General features: G+C 43.3%; 3 protein-coding genes across 10 annotated transcripts in view; 1 reads left to right on the top strand and 2 right to left on the bottom strand.

The window, feature by feature from the left end:
- Positions 1–74: 74 nt before the first annotated feature.
- On the bottom strand, positions 75–6,925 carry KCTD6 (potassium channel tetramerization domain containing 6). Of its 3 annotated transcripts, none has more exons than XM_032194350.1 (3): positions 6,867–6,925; positions 2,656–2,764; positions 75–1,471 (listed from the first exon to the last, which is right to left on the bottom strand). In XM_032194350.1, the coding sequence occupies exons 2-3, from the start codon at positions 2,680–2,682 to the stop codon at positions 785–787; spliced, it is 714 nt and encodes a 237-aa protein (XP_032050241.1). In that variant the 5' UTR covers positions 2,683–2,764; positions 6,867–6,925; the 3' UTR covers positions 75–784. The 3 variants fall into 3 exon arrangements, with proteins under 3 accessions (XP_032050241.1, XP_032050244.1, XP_032050243.1); XM_032194353.1 differs by lacking the exon at positions 6,867–6,925 and adding an exon at positions 3,083–3,617; XM_032194352.1 differs by lacking the exon at positions 6,867–6,925 and having other exon boundaries at positions 2,656–3,617.
- A 169-nt stretch (positions 6,926–7,094) lies between these two features.
- PDHB (pyruvate dehydrogenase E1 subunit beta) lies at positions 7,095–11,757 on the top strand. The gene is made up of 9 exons (XM_032193874.1): positions 7,095–7,237; positions 7,356–7,463; positions 7,543–7,605; positions 7,683–7,718; positions 7,807–8,092; positions 8,986–9,096; positions 9,723–9,814; positions 10,291–10,432; positions 10,783–11,757. Exons 1-9 carry the CDS (start codon positions 7,139–7,141, stop codon positions 10,926–10,928), a joined length of 1,083 nt encoding a protein of 360 aa, XP_032049765.1. The 5' UTR covers positions 7,095–7,138; the 3' UTR covers positions 10,929–11,757.
- Positions 11,758–12,179: 422 nt separating this feature from the next.
- PXK (PX domain containing serine/threonine kinase like) overlaps positions 12,180–24,269 on the bottom strand; it is a 35,369-nt gene continuing 23,279 nt past the window's right edge. The window contains exons 13-19 of one of the 6 annotated variants that reach the window (XM_032193870.1): positions 22,899–22,947; positions 22,230–22,307; positions 21,725–21,811; positions 21,116–21,185; positions 20,082–20,144; positions 16,336–16,419; positions 13,189–13,252 (exon numbers count right to left, since the gene is read on the bottom strand). In XM_032193870.1, coding sequence (XP_032049761.1) covers positions 16,364–16,419; positions 20,082–20,144; positions 21,116–21,185; positions 21,725–21,811; positions 22,230–22,307; positions 22,899–22,947 — 403 coding nt within the window. In that variant the 3' untranslated portion in view covers positions 13,189–13,252; positions 16,336–16,363. Of the gene's footprint in view, positions 13,253–16,335; positions 16,420–16,689; positions 16,725–20,081; positions 20,145–20,277; positions 20,498–21,115; positions 21,186–21,724; positions 21,812–22,229; positions 22,308–22,898; positions 22,948–24,269 lie in introns of those variants that run through there. The other 5 variants (XM_032193872.1, XM_032193873.1, XM_032193867.1 and 2 more) reach the window with 5 other exon arrangements.

Raw genomic sequence — 24,269 nt, 5'->3', positions numbered from 1 at the left:
AGCACCGAATAACATGCTTTGGGGGTTTTATAAAGCACTAGAGTTCTAGAAGACAAACAAAATACAAAATAGTATTCTGTATTTCACATTTTTATTAGCTTCTTACTGGCAGGCATTACACTTGGGAGTAATATTGCACCAGGCATTAAAAATAAGAATTCTACCACAGGGACATTTTGCACTCAGAATCCAATATAAATATTTCTAATCATATTTCCATGGCTACAGATAATATTTGGTTGCTTGATTTATATGCATAGAAAGAAACAGTTGTCATAACTGTAAGAAACTGTACTTATCAAGTACTTTTAAAGGGTGGGATTTGTTTTTGCAGAATATTACAATACTGTTTATTGATTTAAAAACTACATTAGTCTACATGATAGCAGCTTTTCCCCATCTGCCTCTTAAATTCTGTTTGTTTCTTGCTCCCAGTGGTGTAGCATTAGATGGATTAGAAACCGTTTAAACAGAGGTAATTTTAGCACTTTAAGTTGCGTCAGAGAATTGTGTTAATGACACAAAATACTCTATTGTACTAATTCTTCAGACTCCCTCTTTCAAACAAAAAGGTGTCTTGACTGAACAGGCACATGCATTTTTTTTTGGACAGGACAAAAGGACAGAGCTGCTAGAGAATGAAACTCCTCCAGTCCTTAATGATAAACAATAAATACTCGTATAAAAAAAGACCACATTGTTGCTTTAGTCAAAATCCAGGCTCTCTTGGGTTTACTGTTCAATTAAGTTGCTAATCACTGAAATGGCTCCTGCAGAGTCAGAATCAGTCATCTGTTTTCCGTGCCAGTCTACAGAAAGTCCAGTTATGCTCCACTGTGTTTTCGTTGGCACGCTCACTCATATGATGAACTCTGGTATTCCTGATCGTGAAGCCTTGCTTTGTGATGTACTCCATCAAATGGACTCGGAGCGACACTTCTTGGTGGTAGTCACAAGGCCCGAAAGTGAAGGAAACCTGGCAGTCCCTGGTGTCCATCATATGCTTATTCCACTTGGTGAAGTGGTTTGAAATGCCCTCCAGTAAGGAATGGACTTTTGTGGTGATAGTGAGCTGCGTGATGATGACAGCCACCGGGTTGGAGTACTTGGACAGCTTGCGGGTGCTGGACAGCTCCACCACCTCCTCGAAGGTATCCACAGGATACAGAGGCTTGGGGTCATTGAGACACTGAATGAGCGGTTCGATCTGATAGAAGTCCGCCTCCTTCCGAAGCAGGTCAAACTCCTTGAAGTCCAGTGGCAAAGTTAGCTCTGAGGTCCTTAAAAAGTTAAGAACGTAACGGAAAAGTGGTCCATCCCTGTCAATGAAGTAATTGCCCTGAGAGTCCCTGGCGGTGGGGAAGTCTCCCCTGAACATGGCCCCAAGCATCGAGTCGGGATATCTCGTTAGAGTGGTGAGGGATGTCGTATACATGTGTCCACCCACATTTAGCGTGACTGGATCAGTCATCTAGAAAAAGAGAAATTGCAAAGTTTATCAAGCCACGGCGAGAAGATTCAATCACCTCACCAACACACACGGCAAATGCTGTTTGAGAACTGCAGGCTCCAGGAAGAATCTCGCTTCCTCCCATTTGGAGCCTTTAAGCGGTCTTCAAACCTGTGCAAATCCAAGCCACCCAGCAACAAGGCACAGCTGGCAACTAGACAGGATCACACTTCACATTCAGAAAGCACATTTCCAGAATGCTTTAGAAATCTTAACGACTGAGGTACTGTCACAGAATTAAGAATTGCATTTAGACAAGTTTTTTCTCCTATTTTACAGATGGGGAAATGAAAATAGAGACATTTCCTGAAGAACAAGTTAATCTGAATGAGGTCCATCAGTGCTCCTTACTTTCAAAATCTGTCACTCTTTCAAGAGGAAGAACAACAACAACAAAAATGAGCTGAACAAGTCTTAAGCCGCTTTTTCTCCCTCAAAAGAGGAAGACAGTGCAAGTTTAGGCACAAGACCAAGAGCTCACAATCAAAGTAATCAATGCATTGGTTAAGAGGCATCACTAAAACAAGCAAACAAAAATCTTCCAGCTTTTAACTCTCAAAAGAAACAATTATTTGAAAATGAGCATGCTGCATAGAAGAGGGGGCAGAGCACCAAGCCAGTCTGCATCAGCTTCCAGATAGCACATGAGGAAGCAAGAGAGAAAGGAACATAAATCCCATCTGGCCACCAACCCTAACAATCAGGACTGAGGCCAGCCAGAGAAAAAGAGACATATGCATGGCAGCAGAATGTTTAGAGAATGAGAAGAGGAGAAAAATAAGATGCATTTGTCTGGTTTAGGACAGGATTTAAAGGAAAAATATTTTTCCTTACAAATAACATGATGAAGTCCTTAAAAGTATATGCAAGAAGCACAAACTATTTTCATGTTTTGTGTGTTAGGAAAATGGCAACAACAAGCTTAATGCTCAGTCAAGAACTCACTGATTTTTGCTAGGAAATAGAACAGGAGTGCTCCCCACAAACAGCACATGAGGGGAAGCACTCCAGTTAGATCCTCTAACACTCAGTTCTTCTTCTCACATAACTGAAACTCTGGATCTACGCAAGACAGATCTGCAAGGATTCCTACCTCGAGATCTTGAAAGCCCAGTCATGCAGCTCATCTACACGGGATCACTTACCATATATCCCCAGTCTCCATTATCCATCTGTTCAATTGCTTGAACCGTGGTACTCCAAGTTTAACAGAAGGTTGTCGAAAGGATACGCAGCTCACCTCCTATTATCTCCCTGCAGGAGAAAGCACACACAAAAACACAAAACAAACAACAAAACATGGCAGACTAAGTATCTACAAGAACAACCAAGGGGAATGCTTTCTAATCAAAGGCAGGCTCTCTGCCAGGAGAGCATTCAGCTACAAAGCCACATTAGAAGCAGAATCTGCAAACGAGCTTTTCCCTGCGTCTCCCTCCACACTACCATAGCACTGCCTCCAGAGCACACGGGGAGCCACTCTGCTGGCTGTTCTGACCATCCCAGATTCGTTAAACAACACGCAACGTGCCTCTGAGGACAATTTACATTTACAAACGGCCTACTTTTCACCTGGAAAACTGAGCACTTTGAAAGACAAGTGTCCTTTTCCCAATTAAAAAAGTTTGTTTATTCGCCTTTGGGGTCACGCACGCGATCCATGAACGCCAGTCAAAATTCCCGTGCTCCAGTTTCAAACTGTGCAGAAGAATAAATCAAGCATGAAAGAATGAACAGCAGGAAAAAAAAAATCTCACTGCAGAATTAATAATTCAATAGCGGAGAACTGCAATTGATAGCAAGAACATTAATCTACAAAGAAAGCGCACGAATGGACTGCACAGACACACGCTCTCGAAAGAAATCTCTTTAGGGACGAGCTAGAGGACATCAAACATCCTTTCAACTACGCTCCAACGAAAGCAATTTGAGAAGTGGTTCACGCTGTAACTTCCCAGAAGATGCTGAACCGCTGACTTGCATAACAAGGGGACTCTCTCCACACATGCACGGCAAGAAAAACCCACAGCCTGGCTTCTGACTTGAGGCAGGGGCCATGAATGAGCCCAGGCACCAGCTTTCCAAAGGTGGCCTGCTGACCATGCTAAAGGACACCCGGGTAGAGAAGCCAGCTGTTAGTAAGCCTCTATTCCCTACCCAGAATCTGCGTCTCTGCTAGAACTGCTGAAAATTTAGGTCAGCCTGCTTTAAGTAGGGTGCAGCTTCGCAGTTTTGTTTATTTTTACATCTTAAAGACTACACAGCTACCGAGGCTTCTGCTCCCATCCCCGGTACCAGCAAACTTCAGCGCACGGACACAGCTAAAAGCAGCTGGAGGATTTAGCTGAGACAGGGCCCTACGTTCTCAAAAAATGAACGGTTCACGGTTAATTCCCAACCTTGGCCCTTCTCATTCCTAGAAAACGAGGCAAGTTCTGCCATTCTGCACAGAACAACGCGGCGCGGCCTGCTCTGGGCTCCGCTGCCCTGCCCACAGCACTCTCCACAGGCCAGGCCTGGGGGGCAGCAGCACGGGCACTGCCTCAGCTACACTTGAGGTTTATCGAGAGAAGAAAACACAAAACCACTGCATGAAAATCATGAGGTCAGACAACAGAAGACTAAGGAATTAAGGTACGGAACGAGTCGTACCAGGATCCCATTTTTACAAATTAGCGATGGAGCATGCCTCAAGAAAGTAAACTAAATCACACACCCCCACCAGTAGATAAACCTGGAATGCGAGCTCTTTTGCCAATGTCTGTAATTATTTTTTTGAAGTCATTCAGGTTTTCTCTATTTTGAATTGTCACTCAAGTACAGCTCCTTAGCTTTTATCAATAGCTCAGACCTTTCACATTCTGGTTTCTGGTTTGGGTTTTTTTTTGCCTTCTTTAAGGAACGCGTACTTATAGCTGTTCCCCTGGCCATGTACAACACTAGTATAGCATGAAGATGTATTAAAATCATAGGAGAGACTGGCCTAGGTATTTCATTTTCAAGAACAACACTCACTTGAAGCTGAAATAATTCAGCCGGCCAGGAACTTCACTGAGTCCCAAGTACAGATGAATCAAGACTTTTTTTCCATCAATAACTGTTCAGTGAAAGAAACAGATTCAACTGCCTGTATGACGGCAACTTTCTGATCATGAACTGATCTTTGATCACAGTATTGCTACGCAGCACCACAGTAAGTAAGTTACGAGAGCAATTAGCTGAAACAAACCCAGCCCTCAACGCAGAAGTGGCAACGAGAAGTCCCACTGACCTTTGTGTAAGGATCGAGAATTGCCAGGCATGCACAGACCCACCTGGCAGAGCTCACGGTGGAGCAAAACACACAGCACAAAGGGGTGGCACAAGGAGGCCATCCTAAAATGCTTGAGCCTGACCACAGCTATCCACTGCTCCCCACACCAGCCTGGGAGCTCTGCATTTCCAGACAACTTCACAGGCATAAATAGCGCGGTTCAGGTACCTCCTGAGATAAGGACTCACAAACCACATCACCACGCTGATGCAGCCCGGGACAGCCTGCCTTTAATAACTGCCAGAAATACTGGTGTGGGATGAACCTCAGCCGGACAGAGTGCTGACACCGTTTAAGGGCATAGCTCTTTGGTGAAAGCAGGAGCGCATCGATCGTGTCAACCTACAGCCGTGCCTTCATTAAGCTTTTCCTGCGAGTGGGGAGAAGACACGCAGCGTTACCAGGGTCATCAGAGCTGTCATAGCCCAGCACCATGCACATCCAGAGCTAGAAATTAGCAATGAGAGGCAAGTACCTTCGAAGAAAAGCACCCTAGTCATCATTTTATAGTACATGCACCAAATTGGATACCTGCATTCATAAAACGCTCACTCTTATTTAATATTTTATGACTCAGAGGATTACAAGGCTATTTACTAGCAACATTACTGCAACAGGTAGTCCCATTAACTTCAGCAGGGCTTCTCCCAGGCACAGAGCTACTAACGTGCAACCATTTTGCAAGCTGAGATTCAGAGAAAGCAAATGAGAGGCAGCTGAATGTCTGCATCTGCGAACAGACACACACACGTCCGGGATGGACCCGGGGAATGCCAGCAGCACTGGGAAGCGTTTTAACTGCTAGGATCATGGTCATCAATCACATTGGTCAAGGCCACAGGCTGTGTGCTGCACCTGGAGAAAGTCAGAGTATTTTACCATCATACACAGCTACACCAAGGAGGAGAAACGTACCTAGCAGGTCGAAGTTGAGAGGCACGTGCCACTGGAGCTGCTCCGAATGCTTTTCAGCTAGTTTTCTCCAAGAAATGAACTGAAGGATTTGCTTGGAGTATTGATGGACAGTTTGGTAGCAAAATTACAACACAAACTGTTCAATGACTACATAAACTGTTTAACCTCAGTAGGTACTGCGGGTTTCAGGATCAACAGTAAGTTGACAGGAACTGTGCAAAGCCAGCCGTGCATTTATACGGATAAATACACGTGGTATCTCGAGCTACTCGCCCACTTGGTGAGCTCCCAGCTCCTGACATCTGGATCCCCAAAGACGAGAAAACGCAACTCCTGCTCCCAGCACGCTGTCAACGCACAACCCCTCTATTCCTGAGCCTCTCTTAAAAATCCGAAGGCAAGTTTTGATAGCAAATCTCTATCAGCCACCCACCTGAACCACCACAAACTGGGCTGCAGCCCAGGAGCCGCCGGCAGCACGGAGCCAGGGTGATCCAGCCCCGAGCTGCCCTGGGCACGGCGGCAGCAGGTTCCTAAGGCTGGGGGCTGGCAAATCTGCTCACACAGCGCCTGCCTTCACCGGGGGAGCATCCCTCCCCCTCCCCACGCCAAGGCACGGGGATGCCGTGGGGTTTCGCAGCCCCCGCTCTCCGTTAGCTCCGTAGGTCGGTGCTCAGCCTTCACCCTAAGTGATGGAGACAAACACCGGCGCTGCCCCCCCCCCCCCCCAAATAGCCCCACCGTGAGCCCCGAGCCCCCCGGGACCCCGGTCCCACCCCGCGGACCCCCTCCGTGGGGCCACCCACGAGCACCTTGGGGGGGGTGCGGGGCTGCACCGGGGCAGCTCACGGCGGCTGCACCCCCCCGGGGGCCGTGATTCAGCACAGCCGGTGCCGGGAGCGCCGCGCTCCGCCTGCAGCCCCCAGCGGCTCGGGGCTGCCCCCCGAGGGGCTGCGGGACCCCCCCCGGTACCTCCCGTTCCCCCCCCCCAACCCCTCGCTCCCCGGGCCGAGCGGGCACCCACCGCCCTCCGCCTGCACCGGGACCCGGCCCCGAGCCGGGGCGCTCAGCCCCGAGCCCCCCCGGCCCCCCCCAAGGCTCCGCGGCGCGGCCCGGCCCCGCACTCACGGGCGCAGCTCCCGGCTCCGCGCAGGGCCCGGCGGCGGCGGCGGCGGGGACGGGGGCGGGGGCGGGGGCACGGGGAGGGGGGAGCGGACCGGGGCGGCGGGAGGGAGGGGGCGTGGTTTGGTGAAGCCACGCCCCTTTCCCCGCCCCCTCCGGTCGGGTGAGGGCGGGGCGCCGCCTCCCTTCAGCCGGCGGCGTCACTGCGAGGCGAGGTCTCGCGAGAGCCGGGCGCGGGGCTGCGCTGCTCCCGCCGCCCCTCAGAGGACACGGCCAAGATGGCGGCGGGCCGGGCGCTGCGGCTCCTGGCGCCCCTCGGCTGCCGCCTCCCGCAGCCCCGCCGCGGCCTCCGCCTCTCCGCCGCCGCCGCCATCCAGGTAAAAAGGGGAAGCAGAGCCCCGAGGGGGAGCCGCTGGGCTGGGTAGGGCTGGGTAGGGCTGTGCAGGGGGCGTCCCGGCGCTCCGGGAGCGGGACGAGCTCGGTGTCGCCCCGCAGGTGACGGTGAGGGACGCCCTGAACCAGGCGCTGGACGAGGAGCTGGAGAGGGACGAGCGAGTCTTCCTGCTGGGGGAGGAGGTGGCCCAGTACGACGGTGCCTACAAGGTGAGGGGGCGCCGTTACCGGGACGGGGGGTGGGGGGGGGGCCAACCACGGGGGCTGACGGCGTTTTGCTGCCCCGCAGATCTCCAGGGGGCTGTGGAAGAAGTATGGGGACAAGAGGATCATCGACACGCCGATATCTGAGGTATGGCTTCGGATGTTTTGTACCTAAGAGGTCGGCTCAGCGCCCCCCGTGCTTATTCTCCGTTTGTTTCTTTGCAGATGGGCTTCACGGGGATCGCCGTCGGTGCTGCCATGGTCTGTACCCTCACGTTCCTTCTTAATTACACCATGAAACGAACCGCTTTTTGTTAGCTTACCAACCTCTCATCTGACACTTCAACAGGCAGGGTTGAGGCCGGTGTGCGAGTTCATGACGTTCAACTTCTCCATGCAAGCCATCGATCAGGTCATCAACTCGGCAGCCAAGACGTGCTACATGTCCGCAGGGTCCATCCCCGTGCCCATCGTCTTCCGAGGCCCCAACGGGGCGTCCGCTGGCGTGGCTGCACAGCACTCGCAGTGCTTCGCGGCGTGGTACGGGCACTGCCCAGGACTCAAAGTTGTTAGTCCTTGGAGCTCAGAAGATGCCAAAGGTCTGCTGAAAGCGGCAATCCGGGATGACAATCCAGGTGAACACAGATCACGGTGCTATCTCACAGTCAGTGCTGAAAAGAATGTCCGTTTTCCCCTCCTGCCTCATATTAAAATATATATTTTAGGTGTATTGATGCTGATACTTAATTTTTTCCTAATGCTTATTTGGCTTGCTAGCAGTAGCCTCTTTGTGCTGTTGCCAGTTTTACCCTTAATGGTAGTTTGGTACCAATCTGAAAGCTTAGAAGCTGTGTTTATGGACTTACCGTAAAGGAGTTAAAAATGAGGGAGATGAGTCAGGAGGAGTTCCTACATATACAGTGTCGGACCATGTGCACTTTTCAGATGATAAATTCAGAATCTCATTAACCAAAAGTAGGGCAATTTTTGTTTTTTATTTCTCACAAGTACATGTGCAAAATTTAAAACCTTTCTGAAACTAGAAATTCTACAGAAATAGTTATTCATCGTGACCTTTCCCACTCTCTTTGATCTAGTTTGTGAAGCGGAGTATACAGGCTTAAATTTTACAGTCTACCTTTTTAAAAACAAAGGCTTTGTAAGTCAGTTACCTTCATCAGCCTATGCTTCCCAGCTCTATATTCTGTCAGTTTCTGTTTGTTTTTTAAGGAGGAAACATACGAAGCTCTTTAAATCTTTTGTGTAAATATCTATCACTGTCATATGCCAAAAGCTAAATACCTTATCACGTATAATATTAAACCTTAGACAGTTTTAAAATTGATTCAGTAGCGATGAGTAGACTGTTGATACTGTTGTTGTTATTATTACTGCTTTTACAAATGTAATGAAGTCTCTGTTGCCTGGATAGAGTCACTATCTTGAGCTAGTCTGCTGCAATACAGTTTTATAAGCACAGTCCTCCTCTTCTGGAAGTACAAGTTAACCCAAATGTGTTTTGTTCTAGTTGTGATGCTGGAAAATGAATTGCTGTACGGTGTTCCCTTTGAAATGTCTGAACAGGCACAGTCAAAGGATTTTGTTGTTCCAATTGGAAAAGCCAAAATAGAAAGGGAAGGTAAGCCAAGAACATGTTTTTTGTATCCTTACTAAGTGAACTGCCAGGGGACTGTTGGTTTTTTTTGTTGTTTTGTTTTTAAAATTCAACTGTTGAGAGAGACTCCTGTCATGGGACATAAGAAAGTGTTTCAAATATCAATGTTACTTGTACTGTAGTATACTTAATTGTTCTGTTCCCTGTATAAAGAAAAATTACCTGATTCTCTGTATCGCATTTCAAACAGCACCTTTCTAAAAGATTTGTTCTTTACTGTAGGGATAGTGTAGGTGATGTGCAAGGAAACCTTTTTTTCTTCGCCTTTAATTACTTTTTCAAAAATGGATAAGATCACTGTAGCATTTCAGCCTCTTTGTTCATAAATTACCACTGAATGATACAAATGCTCAAAAGGGAAAATGTAAAAACTATTAAATATCTGATCTCCAAATTAAAAGATAAAGTTTGTGTCTTCATATAGTCCTACTACCACTCTCCATGTTAAGTATGGGTGTGGAATACTTCACATTTCAACTAAATGAAAGGGACTTAAATTACAAGAGACTACTAACGCTACCTTGAAAAGAATCTAGGACTTAGAGAAAAACTTTAAGTCTTTATTTGCTTTTTTAACACTTTTTTTCTAGGAACTCATGTTACATTAGTGTCACACTCAAGACCTGTTGGACACTGTTTGGAAGCAGCTGCTGTACTGGCCAAAGAAGGTGTAGAGTGTGAGGTGTGTGGGGTTTCTGTTGCTTCTCCCTTTCCTTGGACTTAGGGCAAAAAGGCAGACAGGGTCTTTGTTCAGGCTCTGCAGAATGTCAGTTTATAAACAACAAGCTTTTTATATTTTAAGTGCCTTAGCAGTCAACAAGCCAAGCATGTGTGTTACATGTTTCTGCATTTGACTCTTTCATCACAAACTTAAGGCAGAACTACTAAAGATGTTCAGATTGGCCTCTCTGTGTAAGCAGAACAATGACGCTACCTATCAGCATGGTTGTATCTATATATGGCAAGACTCATCTGTCTGACACTTCCCAGGAGCCACCAGGAACTGTTCTGCAGAGTCTCTGTCAGGATAAAGTTAATGAAATTATTAAGTCTTATCATGGAAGTCAGAATAGAACAAAGTGCTAGAGGACAGTGTACCCAAACAGCAGAAAAAAACAGGCCTAGATCATCATGAAACTCACTCAGTGCTTTTTTCAGGTGATAAATCTGCGCACCATTAGACCAATGGATATCGAAACGGTGGAAGCCAGCGTTATCAAGACAAACCACCTTGTAACTGTAGAAGGAGGATGGCCGCAGTTTGGAGTAGGAGCTGAAATCTGTGCCAGGATCATGGAAGGTACTGAGGTTTTCGATATACAAGTTGATCTCATTTCCTAGTCTAAATTCTGATGACTTCATGATAAAGCCAGATGAAGAGAAACTTCGTTGGAGCTTAAGTGTAGCTGTCTTGCTCTAGCGGTGTTCATACGGTCAATTCAGCTGGCTTTCTGGTGTAAACCTTATCCTAAGAGCCTGTGAGAAGCAGGATGGTAACTTTCTGTCTAAACTGCAGTGCATGCTGATAAACGAGCAGGAACAGCTATCTCTGGAACTACAGGAAGAAAACTGAAAGTATATTAGGCCTTAAATGCTAAATTGATGGAAAACCATAGTGTGCATCAACCTGACACCTGTCTTCTGTTTCAGGATCTGCCTTTAACTACTTGGATGCTCCAGCTGTGCGTGTTACCGGTGCAGATGTTCCTATGCCTTATGCAAAAATTTTAGAAGATAACTGCATACCTCAAGTGAAAGATATAATATTTGCAGTGAAGAAAACTTTGAATATCTGAGTTGTAAATACATGTTTTAAAGTCCTGCTTTAAAAAGTATTAATGGTGTAAGGCAAGTTGTATGCGTAACTTTGTATAGCTACATTCTTTTGTACAGTCAAGTACAGTGATCTACCAGAAATATTTACATGGCTGTGTGTAACAGGGTTACCCTCTAAGCCACACTTGATATAAGCAATGATGTGGTAATGCTTGTCTGTTAGTCAGCTTGTACTTCAGCTGTACATCTCCATGTATTCAAAATTCAAAGGGAGGAAAAAAAAACACTTCAATTTCTGCTTGGCTTGTAATTATTGGACTACCTGTGTTTAACTGACTGTGATGGTGGATGAGTGAAAAATAGTAGCAAAAGGGGAATTTGCCCTGAATTTAGTCCTGGAATGCCGCATATCTCTAGGAGCTATTTGCAAGGCTTTTTGATGGTGAAGAATCAAGCTGGAGTTGAGCAAGGCCTTGCTTTCAGCAAGTGCAACTATATCTGTACAAAGTGGCCTGTGGCATGGGTTAAGAGCTAATGTACTCAGGCTGAGGAGTACTCTTTCATCACACAGAAAAGCTTCTGCGCACAAGCTTAAAGATCCTCATCCTCTTTGGTATGCAAGGGGAAATACTATCTATTTATTCTTTATTAGCTGTCACATTTGCTTTACTAGCTGTCATGTACAGTGATAAAACACTTGCTCCTATTTGTTGCTTTTATGTTTTTGTTTTTTTTTTTTAACTTGCCAGAGGGATGAACAATAGAATGCTCAAACACTAGTTCTTATATGTGGGGAAAAAAAAAAAGATTTTATTCAGAGTTGGGTAATAAACTATTTATTCAAAAGTAGTGGTTGTGTCTGAAGAGCTCAGAAAGAGCTGTGGTAGCTTTTAAGCTGCTAGACTGCAACCACATACCAGGGTTTAGCTAAGGGGCTATTCCTGACAGGTAATTTTTGGTCAGCAGCTTCTGTTACTGCAACCAGTACCGGAGTAAGCAGTGCCTGTAGCAGTCTGTGCAGCATGACTTGCTCTATAGTCAGGAAAAGCTGCCTTCCCACTGAACTGGATACTTACCTCTCTTAAGCAGACAGAAGAGCTTAGGTCCTATTTCAGTTACAAGCCAGGAATATCTCTCAGGGTATTTCCTGGTAGCAGAAGTGTTATTAGGGTTTTTAGAAGTCTGCTTGCAAGCAAAGTTCTATCAGAATACATCCACCACCACACTGCAGGAGGAATTCCATTAACATTTTAATAAAAATGACTGAATATCACAGGTTACATGAAACTTTGTACAGACATTCTCTGCATAGTAACAAACACTGATGTATCTGAATTTAAAAAATGGATTATCTATAATCCTTTAAAGTGCAATTTAAGGTTTTAGTCAAATCAAAAAGGATCTTTCAATAAAGTTTAAGCTGTAAAATTAACTTGAAGTAAAGTCCCATTTAACTAAATCATGAATAATATCCCGGTGCCCTATTAACTCCCATTTCACCTGTTTCCTTACTTAAAAAAAACTTTCCTTTAGAGTTGCAGGTAGGATGTCCATTAAAACAAGTTTGAGACAGCATTTTTACTCCACCAACAAATACGGTGGGAATAAGATTTAATTCTCCAGTTCCCTCACCTGTGCAGTATACTTCAAAGGTTGGTTTGGTGGGTTGGTTTTACTTTTTTGGATTATCTAAAACAAAACTTGCTGATTTGATGCAGGAAGAGTGAGATGAGTTACAGTTATATGAATAGTACTGAAAAAATCTTACAGCAGACTAAAACTAGATTCCTGTAATTTGGCAAGAAAAGTGGGGAAACAGAACTAGAAAAAAAAAAAAAAAGCTTCAATTCACCTTGATTGTGGTCATTCCTATTTTCAGATTTTTATTCAGCCATACAGCCCTGATAGTGTAGCTAGAGAAAAAAGTTCTTAAAACCAAATAAAAGAATAGAATACTTAGCATGGCAATGCAATCCACAGTGCAGTGCTGCTGCTCAAGGAAAGCTGAAAGAGGGGTAAAATGGAGCTACAGCGTGGTTAGCCGCTCTATGCTGGTGAATGTCGCCACGCAGAAGGGGCTTGTTCCGAGACAGCACAGGAAGGGGAAGGGGAATTCAATCCTGGTGGAACCGGTAGCCTCAGCTGATCCTGGGAGCACTGTAGTCACACGTCTGTGTTTTCTTCAGAGTTCCTTTCTGAAAGTTTTGAATGGAGCTGAGTAAAGCTCCTCGGCTTGCGCTGATGGCGGGCTGAGGGCTCGGCTGCATTGGCACCTCTGTACTTGGAGGAGGAGCTGCTGGTGGCAGGGGCGGCGGTGGCGGTGCTGGGGGTATCGACGATGCTCCTGTTGAGTTGAGGAGAGAAGATGTTTGAGTATGCCCAGGAGGTCCTGCTGCAGAGCGCTGTGGCTGTGTAGCCAGACTAGGTCAGTCCTGCACTAGTCACGTCATTCCTTGAAAGCAAGTGCAGTGTGAAGAACAGAACGGGTGAAAAATGCCAAAGTGATCAAATCCCTCTATCTGCAGGTGAGTTGTGTCACCTGAGACACCTCTAAAAGAAGCCTGAAGTGCCTCAGTATGCAAGGATGCAAAACATGACTCAAACGTGATCTTGCACTGAAGGAAACAGAACAATTAACAGAGCTCCCCAGGCTCAGTTTCTATTGTTTGTCCCCAGTGAAGCTGTTTGCCCTTTGGGTCATAAGCAGTACCAAATACTGGGAGCAGATCTTACTAACTTCATATTTATATGATTAATGTTACACACACGGACCACATTGCTGTAGCATTTGTGATACCTGGTCAGGTTATATTTCATTTTTAGACGACTAACTGCAGATAGAGGGTTTATGAAAATGTTTTACGCTTTCACTGTCAGACCAACCAACCATGGAGAAACAAGCAAACGCCTGTTTCAGAGGCCAAATGAATCACAACAATCTGCCACTCACACCACTTGCCTTCTGCCTGTACCCCCACCTTGCAGTCTGGCCCTTGCTTTTGACCCCAGTCACATCCCTCTCGTATTGTCTTATCGTGCTTCAAGCTCCGTGTCCTGACAACTTGCAGGGAGAGGGCTGGGAAGCCAGAGACCAGAGCTGTGCATGCAGGCATCTAACCCAGCAGTGAGGATCCTGGCAGCTCAGATCCCAGCAGATGGCCTGACTTGCCCCAAGCTGCTCTCCTGAACACCCTGCTCTTGTGCAACTCAGCTGCTGCACATTACACCATAATTTATACACAAGTAATCAAAGATAAATGGCAGGAGTAAGAGCAAAGGCCGGAGGTGACCCTGAGCTGTTCCACAAGACAACCACGTGAAGGTGGCATTGATAGCACATCCCAAGCTGTGTGGGGAATGATGGGCCTGTCTTCTCTTATGTTCTGGAATGAGGAGGGGTATAAGGGTTAAGATTTAGGATTATTGAATGATGAACTTTAACTCCATTGTCTAGTTCATGAATTACTCCAAAATATGGCTAGAGAGACAAACGACATCTATAGCCCAACACTTGGTTTTGGTAACTAACCTACAACAAGGAATAGATTGGTAAGCAGCAAGAACTATGATACTTTTGGACAAAAGAGCAAACAACGTGAGGCCAAACAAGAGATTAAGGTTTCTGAAGTAGGAATACTTGCTATGAAGTAAATAAATACCAAGAAGTTACTGGAAATTGTGTGACATGGATTCAAGAAGTATTCAAAGGATAAAGCTCAGCCACACAAAGCAAAAAAAGGTGTCAAGATGCTCTCTGGGCTCTGCTTCCTTCTCAGTTTCTAACTAATGCTTTCTCTCAAACTAACAGGCAATAGTAAGGAAAAAAAAAAGCTGCTGTAAGAAAATAAAGTATTTGTATTAGATGAAAGTCATAACTCAAAGCTCCTTCATTTTCAATTTGTACCAGTCTTTGAGACTTTTACCATATGGTACCAAGCTCCAAATAAAGAGTATTTACACAAAGCATTCTATTTTGCCAATGAACATTAATACATGCTATGATTATAGCACTTCAGACTCGCAGAAGAAATTCTCATTGGCATGAAAACCCTTCTCTGTGACAAGAAAACAGAAGTCTGTATCGGGCTCTTGTTTTCACGCTCCTCCCTTTCAGAAGTAGCATTCAAGTCTTAGCAGAAATACCAGGGATCAAGTGGAACAATTTAACATGCCCGTTGCATGTGGATCAACTACTCTCTTAAGTAATCAGAGCATTGCACAATGTTAGCATGAACTGAAATAGCAAACTGCATATTGATGCCTTGAGGTCATCTAAATATCCAAACCTGTGTTTTTACAGTAGCCAAAGATATAATTTGTTATTAGAAACACTGGAAAATCATCCCCTAGGCTAGAGTCCTGTTTCTCATGTCTCTGTATACACACTGACAGTAGAGCACAGTGAAGCAAAACTTGACAATTTGCCACAAGAACAAGACCAAGAACAGTTGAAGTAATCACTTTCGAGGTTAAAGTGGTCAGAGCAGAAAAACACAAAGGTCTGGCGTCCCAACGCTAGCATCAAACTTGGGATCAGATTAACAGCTGTAAAAGAGCCAAGAATGGCTCATCACAAAGGAGTTGGCCTTGGTTAAAGGCCGGACCAAATGATCTTAAAGGTGTTTTCCAACCTAAACTATCCTATGAAAGAGATGCAAGAGTTGTAGAGAAAAAAGACAAGATTTTTAGCTGGAACAGCAAGATGAGATCGAAGAGGTTTTGCAAGTGGTTGTACAAGACACAATAGGGAATGATCATGAGAACAGTGGCAAGGACTCGGTGTGGAATACAAACAGTAATACATTCAGCAAAAGAAGGTACCTATTTGACAAAGGCAAAAAGCCACTATATAAGAATTAGTCCAAGTTTCCATGTGCTACCTTCAGATTTTGGTCTGGTTATTTTAGAATGGTGTCATGGACACAGAAGTAGGGGGAGAGGCCACCTTCCTGCAAGTGTGTTAAGTTCCTCAGGACTAAATATTATTGAAATTGTGCTGCCAACAACACACAGTTAAAAGAAACTCTTAGGAGATCTTACACCCTATCTCTGCCTTAAAATATAAATACACACAGGTTTTAAGATAGTATCTGACTAGGTGTGACCATTACATATTGAACCTGTTAATTAAGACCTTGATTCTGAAAATCCTTCAAATCTATTCATTTCAATCACACTGTCCTTCTGGACATGAGTGGTGCAAAGGAAATCTTAGTTCACTCCAGTGTATTTGTACACAGCTACATCTACTAAAAAATTGTTCTACCCAACAATGAAGTATTTTCCCATATTTACCAGGAAAAATATTTCAGACAAGTGCTCAATTATCCCTAGACCTTTCCAATGCATATGCTGGAAGGAGTTGCCTGCAAACACACATTTACTCATTTACAGTTATAACAATAAAACACTCAAACAAGAACTTACCAAGGGTTTTTTTACAGGGACATTTTTGTTAAGAGAGTGTGTTAAAAGGAATAGGAAGTAAATCAGATGCTGTAAACTTGATGCCTGAATTGAAACAAAAACTTAATTATGAATTTAAAGTGACAGTAATTGTGCAAATAGCATTAAAAATTTGCTGAGAGAATGGGATGCAAACAAAGAACATCATTTTAGTGATAGTTTTTAAAGATGCTGTATTTCATTAAAATAATCCATAAGAATGTTTAGATCTTTTTCTTCTATTCCCTCCCAATACTAAGCAAGTTTAAGATTTGCATTCAACTTTCCCATACAGAAACAGAGCATCTTTAAAGAGATAAATCAGCATTAGCTTACTTTTCCGAAAATTCACGTTCAAAATGATGCATGCTCTATTGAAGACAGCAGAGAAAGAGAGAGGACACAAGTTAATCATCCGGATCTCGTGTCAAAGTAAGAAAAACAGATAGTGTTAGCTGAAAATTTAGTACAAAACTCAATACATTCTCATTCACTGAAAAACGTGGGGATAGCAGATTGATTTTTTCAGATTACATATTCAATGCTGTGAATTCTGAACAATGAGCCACCATTTTCCATGCTGTAAGGATTATTATACCTGATGTACAAATGCAACACACGTATTTTCAATTGCACATGCTGTAATTCAAGCTTTACAGTATTAAAGTGCATTGAGAGGTATTTAGCAAGAAATCTGCAGGAATGTTAGCCACAGAAGATGAAATTCATTCAGCTTGTGGAACACATCCTGTCATATTAACACCTGTATTTACACTTATGCTACATGGATCAGACACTCAAGAACAGTGCTTGCTAAAGCATTAAAATGGTCTTATAGACAGCTGAAGAGCAGAAAAGATGCACCACATGGCTCTTCAGGAAACATTCAGAACAACTGGCACAGAAAAAGCTGAAGTACAGTACAACTCTCTCGCTTTATTCTCGCAGGGCAGCAATCCTATTTATTGATATCATTCTGAAGGGGTTGGCCAAAGTGGCACCCTCCAAACTTCTATCACAGAGAGCTTTCTGGAATTTTATGGGCTTACTGGATTTAGAGAAAACGTAGCGAAGTTTCAAATAACCCATACCACAGCGTTCTACATCCCTTCTGATCCTAGCCACAAAGAACAATAATAGACATTCAAGGAAGCAAAGTAGATAGAAGTGTGCCAGTAAAGGGGGAAAAAATAAATCAAACATTCAAGAGAGAATGTCAAAAACACAGAAGTTACATTAGGCTCATTGATCTAAATGTATTTCAAAGATGGTAGTTATCCAGGTAACTGCAACAAAACTGACCCAAAACAAACATTCTGGTCAGCGAGAAACTCCCATGGGAATCCAGGTCTCTACTAGACACCTCTCCCCTCAGAGCAGGTAACATTCAATCCTACAGCTGCAGCCATCGTAGCTGCACTCATTTTCATTCCTGGTACGTTTTGCATTGACTACACCAAGCGCTCCACAGCAAGCGAAGTCTCACACTTTGTTCAGAGTTTCTTGCACATCTCAACGTGCAAGAAACCCCCTGAATGAGGTTCCTTCCCCAGGGCATGGCAGCCTGGAGCCCATTTACCTTTGGTCAGTGTTTCTGGCCCTGTACATACCCACAAACCACATTGACGGGGATGGGAACAGGCCACAAGGACAGAAGCTTCTGTTGGATACCCTCTTCCCTATCAGCCTTCTTTTTGGTTTGGCACTCTGTCAGTAAGATGCTTTAACGTGCCATGATACTAACACACCACAACCAAACCAGAAACACAGACCGAAAGCCTCCCCCTTTTGAGGGTCATCTCACCACACTGACATCCACAAGCAATTTTGGTTTAGAGGTAAATATCCTTAGTAAACCAAGGGGAACAGGAAAAAAGAGAGAGAAGCTACAGATGCATCAACTGTCACAAGAAAAAAAAAAAAAAAAAAAAAAGAGTCCTACCATGGGGCCAGTGAGTTTTGCAACAGGTCATGAACAGCACGGTTGCACAGAATAGGTACAAGGACAAGGTTGCTGGTGAAAAATCAAACACACTACCCTTCTCTTGGAGCTAGTATCTGAAGTTTCTTAAGTTTCTTCTATAAATTCTACTTACGAAAGCATTTCTGAGATGGTGACGCTTGCCTTCATGCCAACTCAAATGCATCAACACCATCAGCCCACCAAAGCACTCCCAGATTTGAATGCAGGTCAGGCACTGTGCACCACGTCAGACATGGGGCAGATCACTAGAAGTCTCCACATGCACACTGCCAGCAGGATGACCAACACTGTGACGGGGTGGGAACATCAAAGCCAAGTTTTTGGGCCAAAACATGAGCCATTTTTAGCCATCTGAGCCATGTCTACACACAAACCTGCACCATATGCTCAAAATTTGAAAGAGCTTGCAGTCAAGTTCCAACACACATTAAAGCCAAAATGCAAGTAAAAGGCAGTCTGATTTCAGAAAGAAAAATAATGTTTTCTAAATCCCCTTCTGAAGGCATGGGATTTTCTTCTGCGTTTTCGGCTACTTCCTATTTAAAGCATACAGAACATGAAATAAACCCTCCAGCTAGGAGTCAATGCATCCAGAGAACAGCGCTGTTATTGTGCAACACAACAACTGTAATTAACTTGTTTAGAGTAACTGGAAGAAGTTAGTTCAGAAAACATACACTTCAACGTGCTCTCAACTTGAAGGAGAAGTGACTAATTTGAATTTCAGCACAAATGATTTGAAACTCAAACTCACAAGCTGTAGCATCCTTTGAAAGACCACCCACAGCAAACAAATTTGATTTCCTCACTTTGGTTAACAAGTTGTACTCTACAGAAAGCTCCTGTGAGTAGGAATTGTATGGCACGAGTTGTCATAACAGACATTACAGACAGCTTCCCTTCCAGATATATTCTCCATTAACATCTTTTGCTGTTAATGTTTGCCAGTGCTGCTTTTCTAGCCTTTCTGACTGAAGCCTGTCCACTGTAGCTCAATATTCAGATTTGCACTCAAACTTTCACAAGTATTTCTATTTCTGGCAATGCCCACTCAAGCAGATTCTGCACCACATCCCACCACCTGTCCTAAACATTAGCAAAACTGTCTGCATAGCTACCTAGCAAACTGGAAGAGGGAACTGGCTAAAAATGAAGTGTTTATTTTTGACCCAAATCTGTTTCTGATTTGTTTCTCTGCATAAGATGCTCTACTGGTGTTACCAGTGGGCTAGCAGAGAAGAGATTTATGCAGCCTAAGCCACTCAATTTGTCAGACACAAAACCTCTGAAATTACAACACAGCAATACAGGTGTAAACAGACAATACACAAAAACAAGGGATCAACAAACAGTATTTCAGAGTCCCCTGGCCATTAACATCAGAACAAATGGATATTGCAACATGAAAGCCAGAAAATGTCTGGAAGGTAGCAATACTCATAGGACTAGACTAATAGAGACTTTGAAACAAACACTTATGCTCTATGGGTAAATCAGGTATACCACAAGAAAAGGTTATTAAACAAAAAGAAACCGTATTAAGTTCTCTATGGCCCTCAAAAGCGAGCAAATGCCCACGCTCAGGCTGATACAAGATAAATGCCATCTCTTGTGTTCCATCCTTGAAGACCATCATCCCTTAATCATCTTTGGAAATAATACAGTTAGGGAGGTTTTTTTTAAAAAAAAAAAAAAAAAAAAAAAAACACAAAAAGACAGACACTGTAATGACTCTTGAGCTTACCTGCTGTAGAGGGCGGAGTGGGGGATGATGGAGATGTTAATGGGGAACTCGCCCCAGAGCCTGCTAAATAAAACAACAGTCTAGTAACTAAAGCTGTGATACAAAATTCAACAGTCAGACAAGACAGATTGTTGAAAACAGGCCAACTTTATTGACTGATGATTCAACCCTGCTTCCACTGAAAACTTGGGAGAAGTTCCCATTCATACGGATATTGTCATTCCGACCCAGTCTGAACAGAGAGGCTTTATGGCACATAGTAGGAGAGGAGGTCCAAACACATTAGAAGCACATTCAACAGTACTCCTCAATGGGAAACCCTTCTTTTCTGTTGCTTAGGCTGTTGGATTTCAGCGTCCAAATTCTGTTTTCCTTAAGAGTTGTGCCAGTGCATGGATGGCACCCCACTTCTCCTTCTAAGAGATGATTTTTAGTCAGTTGCTGTACTCCACAAGTTATTCTGACAATTCCACAGTAGGCTGCTTTCGGACACATTTTAAGCATGCAAGGTAACTGTCAAACTTTTCATTAGTACACACCATTCCTTTTAACTATAGGACCTGTCAAATGCTTTGTTGTTTTAGAAATTGACACCGAAGCAGCAATTGAAAAGATATTTTTTTCATTCATCTTAATACCTTACTGAAGAATACAGATCACCCTGGAGTTTCTCTCTGAAGGCTACATCACTGAATGGCCCAAATCATGGTATTATTACGCCACTCAAATGTCAAACAGATTGAAGAAACTGATTTTTTTATTTTATTTTTATTTATTTTTTTAGGAATGGAGCACAGAAGAGAGGACACTGTTTTATATTAGGTAGCTGAAAAATCTCGAACTGATGGCATTTTTAAGCCCTCAATTTATATATTATTAAATACTCAAAACAGTGCTATCAGGCTTGGTAGTCCAACATTGCCATGTAAACTGATGGTGACCCTGCATCTTTTTTAGACAGAAAATTACAGTAACAACAACAAAAAAAAAATCATCATAGCTGTGTAGAAGCAAACTCTTTTCTCTGTAGTTACCTGAGTTATTTGAGTTGCTGTATTTTGCTGAGTGTTCTTCCCCGCTTTCATAGGCAGAGCGTTTTGACTTCTTTAAACAAAGCAAAAGAAATAGAAGGTGTAAATGAATAACCTCTTCCTTTGATGAGGACTGAGCTGACACAGAGATTTGTAACAGCCATCTGCTGTATCACACAAGGTTTATCAATGCCCAATACTGTTCTCCCTGCATCCAACATGTGGCTCAAATACCTCCAGGCAAGCAAAAAGGACAACTTCAGTACCCTCTGACAGCAAGGGAAATGCAGAAAGCTGACCCACCAAAAAGGATCAGAAACACAGTGTGCTATAGAAGAACAAAAAACTGCTCCAAGACCTTCACTGGGCAGCAAGCAGCAGCAACACAGGCTGTTATCTGTGTATTAGGTATTAACTAAGCCTGTTTTCATTAAGTAACCTTAAACAGGTTAAACCAATATACAAGTCGGCTACCATTTAGGAAAAGTTATCACTTCTAATAAGGCAGTTGTACAGAGAAGCATGAAACAGAATACAGCAGCACACCTGTGGTTGTTCATGCTACACATTCAGTAATTTTCTGTGTGAGAAACCTATTTAAAGACTGATTACCTTTCTTGCTAAGATCTTCCTTTTCTTTTTTTCTTCTTCAGAGCCATGATGAGACTGTGCTCTTGTCAGTCTTCTGTGCTGGTGAATCTTCAAAATTAAGGGAAAATAGAAAAAGACAACGTTAAAATCTCAAATATTGTCAGGCAAGGCATATGCTTGGCATGCAAGAAAAAAACACTGTAGTCACTTTGCATATTTAGGTTTCTTTTAAAATTTTTAACTCTAATCTTTACTGTTGCTGGTAGATTATGGAGCCTCACACTGCAGTTAAAATGATCCTTTAACTTAGGAGTCACTGTGAAGCTGCACCACTTGAAACAGTCTCACGCCATGCATTCATCAGCTGTTCTACAGCTCTTCAATACTGTATTTTTTGGGAAAGCAAATCTGGTGATGAAAACCTTTATTGCTCAAAATCACTGAGTAAAAGCTCACTTTCCCCATTTAAACATGTTAAGAGGAAACAATGTCTGTAGGAAATACAGTAAAGAAATGCAGTAGTTACCAATTTCTGTTCTTCTGTTAATCTTTTTTCTATGCATTCCTTGGACGTTTTCAATGCCTCTTTTAGCTTAGTAGGAACCTAATATAGAATGGGGAAAAAAATAGCACAAAATGTGATAAAGGAAAATACAACTTCACAGCTCAAAACTCACCATTCATCTGACCATGTTGCCTGTCTAAAGCCAGGAACAGCTAATTACTTTGGTACCCTAGTCACATCCCCAAAATGCCATAAGGCCGACCACCACAAGACACACAGCACATGCCTGCTCTGGGGCAGTTTCCTGATGGGGGCAAGAAGCAGCTCCCTGAAAGCCCCAGCACTGCAGCTGGCTACAACGTGCCAGTGATCTAACCTAGCAAAATCAGATTCCACAGCCCTTAGCAATTTCAGCAAAACGAGGCTGCTAAGTAGGGCACCATGATTAATCATGCAAATTAGCTCCAATACAAGAGCTACACTTGAATCACTCATGGGTCACACTGTGCCCTCTTTGAAGAGTTGATATAATTTTCTTGGGTATGATTCAGCAAAGGAATCCAAATACCAATGGGAATCACCATAAAGCCAGGTAAAGCCAGCTGTCCTCTACCCTATTTGTTAACTGATGCATAGCTACCCACAACTTCGTGCTTCCACAAACATCAGCAAATCAACATTCAACTTTACCTTAAACTGTGGTTTCTCAGAGCTTGTTAGCAGGACATCACTGAATAATCTGTGAGTGGGTGCAAAAAAGAAAAAGAAAGGAACATTATTCCCAAGAGACAGGCAGAACCAGAGGGAATACTACTGGTACTGTTCACCTAACTCCCTCTTTCCTCTTTTCCTTCTCTGTTCTCTTCCCTACCTCACTGTTTTTTTCCCCCCACAGACGATGTACTGCTTTTTATTTTCCAAGCCCTGCTCATAATTAGCAGCATCGAGCCCTCAGAACATAGCCACTACTGACAGCAGAATTAGCAAGACTCTAGGATGTATTTTGAAAGCTGAAAGAATGGCTGTAATTATCAAAGGCAGACAAGGACTTTCCAAAACAAATGATTTTTCCTTGTAAGTACATTGATTCCTTAATAACAGAAGATTGACAGGGACCTTAATAAATTTCACCTAAGAAATCATTGATCTTTTCAGGTGCACTCTTAGCACAACTGTTACTTTAGCATTAACAAGAACCACGTAAAAGATCAATGAGCAAACATTTCCAAATATCTGCATTCTTGTCCATACTCCAGCAAAGATAATTAAAGCAACTATCCTAAGAGTTTCACTTGCCTCCATCAGCAAGACTATAAATGATTATTACTTTTCCATCCAAAACAAAGACACTAGAGGGCAATGTTAGTCTGAAAATAAACTACTTAGTCCATTTCAAGGTACTTTGTTCTGGAGAACATACTAGAAAACTGTCCCAGAAAGGGATCACCAAGCCTGGCTCCCAAATAAGCATTTCAGAGATTTCTGTTGACGTTCAATATGGAAAGTTATCACAGTTCTATATTTAATTTTGTTTTCTCTAGTATAGAATCAAGATTGTAAGATCAGTAGTCCATGAAAAAATCAGAAATAACTCAAATTAAAAAAAAGGCTAAAGAAAAATAAAGCTCACCTTTGTTTACAGGGCAGTTTTCTGCCCCTTTCTGATTACATATCCTTGCAAAATTAAAGTAAACTCATAGTTTATTTGGAATAGCTTAACAAATATTTAAGTTATATTCATCACATTACACATTATGAAAAACACTTTTGTAAAGAGTATGGGTGTGAAGGAAATGTAGTACATATCCTACACAGCAGATAGAGCCAGGTACAGATTGATTGTTCACCATCTTCTAACACTTGGATACTCCTGTAGTCACAGTTTTCTTCCAGAATTTCTCCTTACATTCTTCTCTCTACCTCCTGCCTCTCTACCTTCAAGAGCAGAGGAAGGGAGGAATAGAAGGAACAGAAGGTTGGGACACGACTGCAGGGACCCATCCCAACCAGGAAATATGACTCTTGGAGCATGCTCTAAACGTCCTGCAATCCGTACACTGT

The sequence above is a fragment of the Aythya fuligula genome, chromosome 10 (assembly GCF_009819795.1).
Source record: "Aythya fuligula isolate bAytFul2 chromosome 10, bAytFul2.pri, whole genome shotgun sequence".
NCBI lineage: Eukaryota > Metazoa > Chordata > Aves > Anseriformes > Anatidae > Aythya > Aythya fuligula.
Note: the sequence above shows the minus strand (reverse complement) of the source record. Positions and strands in the feature narration are given on the sequence as shown.

Coding starts and splice junctions, on each gene's coding strand:
- KCTD6 (XM_032194350.1), bottom strand. CDS start 2,682: ATGGATAATGGAGACTGGGGATATATG. Junction 1,472..2,655: donor ATGGAGACTGGGGATATATG/GTAAGTGATCCC, acceptor CTCTTTTTCTAG/ATGACTGATCCAGTCACGCT.
- PDHB (XM_032193874.1), top strand. CDS start 7,139: ATGGCGGCGGGCCGGGCGCTGCGGCTCCTGGCGCCCCTCGGCTGCCGC. Junction 7,606..7,682: donor TCGACACGCCGATATCTGAG/GTATGGCTTCGG, acceptor GTTTCTTTGCAG/ATGGGCTTCACGGGGATCGC. Junction 9,815..10,290: donor AAGAAGGTGTAGAGTGTGAG/GTGTGTGGGGTT, acceptor TGCTTTTTTCAG/GTGATAAATCTGCGCACCAT.